Source organism: Helianthus annuus, chromosome 5 (genome assembly GCF_002127325.2).
Source record: "Helianthus annuus cultivar XRQ/B chromosome 5, HanXRQr2.0-SUNRISE, whole genome shotgun sequence".
In the NCBI taxonomy this organism is placed as follows: domain Eukaryota; kingdom Viridiplantae; phylum Streptophyta; class Magnoliopsida; order Asterales; family Asteraceae; genus Helianthus; species Helianthus annuus.
In genome coordinates, this window is record NC_035437.2 from 174,260,990 (window position 1) to 174,268,580 (window position 7,591).

Genomic DNA, 7,591 nt, shown 5'->3' on the forward strand with positions numbered 1-7,591 from the left:
TTAATATCAAAAATATTATTTTTACATGTTTATCTGCATGCCGTTCAAAAAAAATGTTTATATGCATAAATTAAGTTTCTTTTTTAAGTTTCTCAACTTAGAGAAAATTTAATTTTTATTACTTTTTAAGATCTGGAAATTTCGAGATATCGTTGAAACATTTTTTTTCCTTTAGTTACATTATGAATATGAATGAATTTCATTAAGTTAAAGTTTATTATTTAACTGTGTGAATGATTATTTAAATAGTTATATGAAAATCTCGTGAATGCCACATGCAATTTTATTTTTCCTTTTGTAAAGATACATAATAAAATCTTCATAATTTATCTACTAATATTAGGGGCGGAAACAGAGGGGGGTCAAGAGGGTCCGTTGACCCTCCGGTCACCGGAATTTTTTGAATTTTTATTTATAAATTTTGAGTTTTTGAAGAACAAAATTAAAGATAGACCCCCAAATTTGAACCAGTATAGAATATAAACTTATGATAACCTCTTAACTAAATCGTTCTGGTTCCGTCACTGACTAATATTATTACTGCAAATAAGTTATGACATTTATCTTTTCATGTATGAATTATGATATAGGTATTTACTCTTATTGTACGCTAATCTGTATGTTTTCTGTTTCAAACATTGTTACTACACAGCAATTCCAAATCCCAAATTGCAGTCTTTAGTGGAAATACATAAAATATTTTAGATATTACAAAAAAAACAAAAAAAAAAAGCAGTCTTTAGTGGAAATACATAAAATATTTTAGATAATACAAAAAAAAACAAAAAAAAAAAAAAAAAACAAACCGAAAATGAAGAAACAGAAACAAGCAACATGAAAAGCAATAACGATTTATGATCAGTTGTACATATATAAGTACTAGCACTTTTGGTACAATCGCAAACCCTTGTTTATTCTTTCTCGTCGCTACAATATCCATCTTCCAGGAGGTCCAAGATATAGTCCCATTATATCAACTTGTTTATTTCATTAAATCTGTAAGCATGGAAAGAAAGGAAAATTGGAATAATAATATATTAATTAACAGAATAAAAATGCTGTATTATAAGGTCTCATCCATGAAATTAATTACCTTATAACAGTAATCTATTGATAGTGAGGAGGAGGAGGAGGTGAACTGTAGTAGTAATGTGGTGGTGGGTATTTTTTAGTAGGAGGTGGTGGGGACTTGTGCTCATAGTGTTTCTTTGGCGGGGGTGGTGGTGACATGTATTTATAGTGTGTCTTTGGCGGAGGTGGTGGTGGTGACTTGTACTCGTAATGTTTCTTTGGCGGGGGTGGTGGTGGTGGTGACTTGTATTTATAGTGTGTCTTTGGCGGGGGTGGTGGTGGTGACTTGTACTCATAATGTTTCTTTGGCGGAGGTGGTGGGGACTTGTACTCGTAATGTTTCTTTGGCGGAGGTGGTGGTGGGGACTTGTATTCGTAGTGTTTCTTTGGCGGAGGTGGTGGTGGGGACTTGTACTCGTAATGTTTCTTTGGCGGAGGTGGTGGTGGGGACTTGTATTCGTAGTGTTTCTTTGGCGGAGGTGGCGGTGGGGACTTGTATTTATAGTGTGTCTTTGGCGGAGGTGGTGGTGGGGACTTGTACTCGTAATGTTTCTTTGGCGGAGGTGGTGGTGGGGACTTGTATTCGTAGTGTTTCTTTGGCGGAGGTGGTGGGGACTTGTATTTATAGTGTGTCTTTGGCGGAGGTGGTGGTGGAGACTTGTACTCGTAATGTTTCTTTGGTGGAGGTGGTGGTGGAGACTTATATTTGTAGTGTGTCTTTGGCGGAGGTGGTGGTGGGGACTTGTACTCGTAATGTTTCTTTGGCGGAGGTGGTGGTGGGGACTTGTAATAGTAATGTTTCTTTGGCGGAGGTGGTGGTGGGGACTTATATTCGTAATGTTTCTTTGGCAGAGGTGGTGGTGGGGACTTGTATTCGTAATGTTTCTTTGGCGGAGGCGGTGGTGGGGACTTGTATATATAGTGCGTCTTTGGAGGTGGTGGTGGTGACTTGTATTTATAGGGTTTCTTTGGTGGTGGTGGTGGAGACTTATAAACAGGTGGAGGTGGTGGTGGTGACTTGTAAAGATAATGAGGTGTTGGTGGTGGTGGAGATTTCTTGGTTGGTGGAGGTGGTGATGAATAGGGGTAGTTTGCGGTGGTCAATGATGGGAAGCTTAAAGATACAATAACCACTAAAAGAGTGATTAAAAGGGTCCCCAATTGAGACATCGTCCCTTTTGTATTTGTTCCCATTTCTACTAACAGAAGTGGGATCTAGCTAAGTTATGATTTTGCGCGCACCTTACCATCCTTTATATAGGTAAATTTCCTCCATATTTACACACTATTATAATAATATTAAATTAAATCAAAGTGACAAGATAATGCAACTTATTACCATACAACGTTTGAAGGGTCAATATGTGGATTGATATTGATTGCATGGTTGATAAAAATTGTTACATACCGTGTCATTTGGTCAGAAACGACTAGTCTAAATAGTTATCTTAAGTCGTGTAAGAAAATGAAAGTCTTTAACTTTTAACGTTTAACGATGAATAGTTGTCAATATATCTTTTTGCACAAATTTTGTTAGTTAGCTATTAATTCAACAACTTGCACTATAACAAAACAATTAACTTTACATATTTCTAACTAACTGAAAAAAATGTATAGTGACACATTGTTCTAAATCTAAAAACTAAAAAACAAGAAAAACTTGTTCAAATGCAAGATTTAAGATCATTGACTAATGGCATAAATATCCAGATTTTAAAAATGTTAAATAAAAGTAATAATAATAATAATAATAATAATAATAATAATAACCTTATCTCTTAATTTTTTTCATAGTTTTAGTCGTTAGTTTTTCATTTTCTCTTAGTAGTAGTAGCAGCAGCAGTAGCCTTCTCTCTTAATTTTTTTCATGCTTTTAGTCATTAGTTTTTCATTTTCTCTTGGTTTTTAGTTTGAATTATTTTAGGTGATTATCAATTTGGAACTATTTTTATACATGCAATACAAATAAATTGACATTACTCATTATGCATCTACACATATAATGGCAGAATCACAATTAATGTAGGGTGACCACCTAACAACTTTATTACAACAATCCATTTTGGAATAATTGAAGGTGATCATAGTGTAAAGAACATAGAAAAGGAGAAGTCCAAAATGTATAAAGTAGTTTCATGAATTTTTTTTTTCTTGCTTAGTATTAATCATTCTAAGTTTTCAATGAGGCTATATATAATGACTTTGATTTTTCAACTTGGGAAAACTGGGGCTATATATGACTTTGGTTCATTTTCTATCTGCAAACAAATGACATAAAGTATACTGTTTGACACAACATAAACACGATGACAAATGATTACCTTATGTACAGCGAGTTCATCTCGTGTAATACAAGTATATCACTGCTATTATAGTTGTTATAGCTTCGTATACACACATAAATAGATGAAAAATCTACTTTAATGGAGCTGTGAGAAACACAGGTCTTAACCTCATCTATTGTTTAATATTTGTTGCGGAGTCTAAACATAATTTCATTTCTTTATTTTACTATTTAATCTTAGTTTTTATATTCTGATTTGTCTTTTTATGCATACTCTTTATTAATTTTTATTAAGACCTAGATAGCTTAAGAACGCACAGCAACTGCTAGGCCCAAGCACCAAACATCAGTTGATTAGCGTGTATGTTGTCGTTCTATAATCTAACTATCTTCTCGACATTGAGATTTTGTCTCGTTGAAAAGAAACTAACGGTCCAAGTAAAAGTTTTAGTAGCTTAAAGCACCTTCTAGGGTTCATCCGAGACGAAGAATTAAATTGGGTATCTCTATATGTTGCTTTGAACATTTAAGAGTTAGTTCTACAGTTTGTGATGAAATATATGTGTCTATAGGGTTAGGTTCATTAGTGAACAACCCCTTTGATTGTGAACACTAGTGAACTAATCCTAGCCCTTGATTATCAATACACAAGTGTAAATCAATGGCCAGGATTTGATGATGAAAATACACTAGTGTATTTTACGATTTGATGATGTAAATCAATGGTCATGATTTGTTCACTCAGTTCTCAAATACACTAGTGTTCACTCTAGAACCCCACCCTGTGTCTATATACGTATCTTTCAATTCAATATCAAACATATCGTTATCATTTTCTAATATTTTGTTTTTTAATTGTTTTGTGTGTTGGGCCTGAGATTAAGAGATTCCGATGTTATTGTTCAACTAGTAAAGATGTTATTGGGCTGATACAACTTGGGCTGCTGTTGAGCTGATGCAACTTGGGCTTTATGAATTTCTTAGGATTTACGGATAAGGCTTATAAAAGAGAACATTCAGTTGTTTTGAGAGTAAATTATACAGATAAACTTATTCTCTCTCATCCATTCTTGAGTTTCATGTATATTTTAGATCTAGGGTTTCGTTCTAGATTGGTAATCGTAATTTGATAGATCTATAGGTGATCATATTTTCTGTTCTTCGTTTCGTATCAAGGGTTCTCATTCATGTTTGTATAGAGTTTCAGTAGATCTTGTTAATCTGCTCAAATTCGTATAGATTCATACAGATTATTATGTTGATATTCTGTAGGTTGTCATGTGAGGGTTCTTGTTGTATTTTGGTTTAAAGATTTGATTGTACTCATGAGTTTTTTGTTTATAAAATTTGAGAGATTTTCAACTGTATGATTGATACTCATGTTTTTGACATGTTATCAGAGCTTTAGGCTCTCGATTCATCGTCTTCCGCGCGTTTAGATTTAGGTATTTTGAATCTCAGTGTGCTAGGGTTTTGTTCGGTCATCACAAGTCACAATAGGTCAAGAATGGGGGTTTCTGGTTGAAATTAGATCGGTTACCGTTGTTGAAAATCCTACCATTGAAAGTCAGATCTGGTTCATCTCTTGCTTAGTTGTGGATTTGTTCTTGGTCTGATTTTTTTTAATTTGTATGTTGCATCAACATTCGTAGAAGTTGATCGATAACCCATGTAAAGAAACATAAGGGCAGAGGTATTTCATTATACAAGTTTTGGATCTTGAAGATTTAAAAAGAATTGAAACTTGGTGCATATAATTGATGCAATATCAACATTCGACTCTTTGATGTTAAATCAACCAGTCTCAGCCTGTCATGAGCTACGATTCACACAAGAACAATGTTATGGCTATAGGGTTCCAATTTGGTGGAAAATAGATGTATTCGGGTTCAGAAGATGGAACTGTAAAGATTTGGGACTTGGGGATCCCTAACTTGGGTGCTAATCAGGTCAGATTTGTGCATACTATATTCTTGCTTTAGTTTTTCATGATTATCTGTTGATTAGGCACGTTTTGACCGGGTTAGGGGGACCGTTGTTGATAACAGGGAGAGCCACACCCTGTATTTGTGTGTTACATCTTAATTTCTGTTACAGTTTTGTATGCCTGGCTTGCTTACAATATTTCTGTAAACACATGTTTTGTGATAAGCTGTTGATTTATTTGTTGCATTAGAAGTGAGTTGCATATATGTTTAAGTTTTTATTTTTAACTTTGTTTGTTCTATCTGGATTTGAACTATTCATGAGCATATTTGTTTGAAGATGTATTAACAATTGTTCATTGTTTAGGAGTTTAGGGTGTATTGATTCAGGTTAAGCTATATGTTGTTTATGTTCGAGTCTTATTGATTCTTCACAAAGTTGTGTGGGTTTCTGTTGTAGATAATTTGAGGTGCCATATATTTTTTAAATAATTGACTGTTTTTGTTTTAGTTCCTCAGATGGAACATAGTATTTTGTGTGCTTTTTTTCTAAAAATGAATAAATATTTTTTTCTTGCTTTTAATGACTTCTAAACTGATTAACAAAAGAGTTGTATTAAAAAATGATATGATTTTAGTTTATTGACCAATTTGATTTACAACATATGTATTTAATGAAACACGTTAATATCAGATAAGAATATATTTTATCCAAATACGTTAATATCATATTAGAATATATTTTATCCAAAGTTTGTCAAAAATAATTCAAAGTGAGTTTTATTATAGAAGGTTTTTTTCGTCACATGAGTTTTCCAAACTATTTCAGAATTGTAATGAATATGTGTTTTTTATCTTGCATGTTACATTTCATGATTGTTTTCTTGTTTTTCATGTAAGTGAATGTAGGATTGCAAGATTGTTGTTCTATTGAAAATATGTATTGGCTGCAAGTCATGTTTTGTTTTTGAGCTAGGCAGTTTGCAAATGTAATCAGTTATTGTTCAAGAATATTCTTGGTTGTTTGATAACCTTGTTTTTTTTTGATAAAATGTCTTTCTTGTTGCAAAGTTCTGTGACTTTTGTATTCAACCAGAAGTATTTTTGGATGTAAAGTTGTTGTCTGAAGTGCAATCGTGTGGTTCTTAGTTTGTTTTGAACTTGTTCTTTTGAATCTTGTGATTTGAGTTTGTCGTGAACACCGTTAGAATGCCTTTCGGATGTGGTGTGGGTCTTAATGTCCATATCTTGTTGTATAGTTAGTCGAACCACGTGATTTGAGTGTTTTTTGACCAGCTGGGTTCTATGTGTTCTATTAATTTGATCTTTGTGTGACATATTTTGTGAGTCTTAAACTTTGTTTTTGATAAGGTTGTTAAAAGTAGTAATCTTAGGTCTTTTTGTTGTGAAATTGTTATATTACTTTGTGTGATTTTGGTTTGTCTCGAACTGTATTATAACAATTCTTAAATGGGTTTTAATACCTCAAAGTTGTATGGTTGTACCATGAATGACCATGTTTGGATTAGTAGCTCGTTTGCGATAGTTAGTTTGACCTGTGTGTTTTGTGTCTGGTTTATCGAAATTGTTCACATGTTTAACTAGCAATATTGTCAAGATTATTCTTGAGTTTTATTAACAGCCTTATATGTCTTCTCTTGTGAGTGTTAGGTTTTTTTTTTGTTACAAATCGTATGATTTTATGTTCAAATCAGATTCTCATGTGGTTGTTTTTGTTTAGTCTAGCATAGTTCATGCTATTCTTATTGTTTTGAAACTTATCTCGTATGAATCTTGTGATTAAGAGTTTCTTGTAAAGTTGTAAAAGTTTCTAGTCTTGAAAAAAAAACTTTTTAGTTCTTCACAAGTAATATCGTTCAGACGTGGTTCTTGGTTTTTTAAAGTTGTGAGACTTTTATTTGTATCAGATATGTTTCTGATAATGTATGTGTCCTTGTCGAAGTCTCTTTCTCTATGTATTCACTTGATTAGATCTAGAGTTTTGGTTCATGATTGACTCTATAAATTTGTTAGATCTTTGTAGTGATTATCGTGTTTGTAGAGAAAGTTGATTGAGACTGATTTTATGATAGTCGTCGGGTGTCTTTCAGACGTGTTTTGAATTTTGAAAGTCATGTAACTTCATATGATGTCAGATGTGTATCTGATTTTGTTAAGCAACTCATATATTTTTTTATATTCCAGATTGATTCACACACTCTTCACATTTCTCTCTCTTAGGGTTTTTCTTTGAAAACGGGTTTAGGTTCTATTGATCTTGTTGTAGTTTGTTTGGTCAGTTATGTGTCTG

At 33.1% G+C, this 7,591-nt stretch overlaps 1 protein-coding gene across 1 annotated transcript; it reads right to left on the reverse strand.

Annotated features, from left to right (window-relative positions):
- Positions 1-824: 824 nt before the first annotated feature.
- LOC110942249 (extensin-3-like) lies at positions 825-2,307 on the reverse strand. Its single transcript, XM_022184000.2, has 2 exons — positions 1,094-2,307; positions 825-996 (listed from the first exon to the last, which is right to left on the reverse strand). The coding sequence occupies exon 1, from the start codon at positions 2,263-2,265 to the stop codon at positions 1,108-1,110; it is 1,158 nt and encodes a 385-aa protein (XP_022039692.1). The 5' UTR covers positions 2,266-2,307; the 3' UTR covers positions 825-996; positions 1,094-1,107.
- Positions 2,308-7,591: the final 5,284 nt, after the last annotated feature.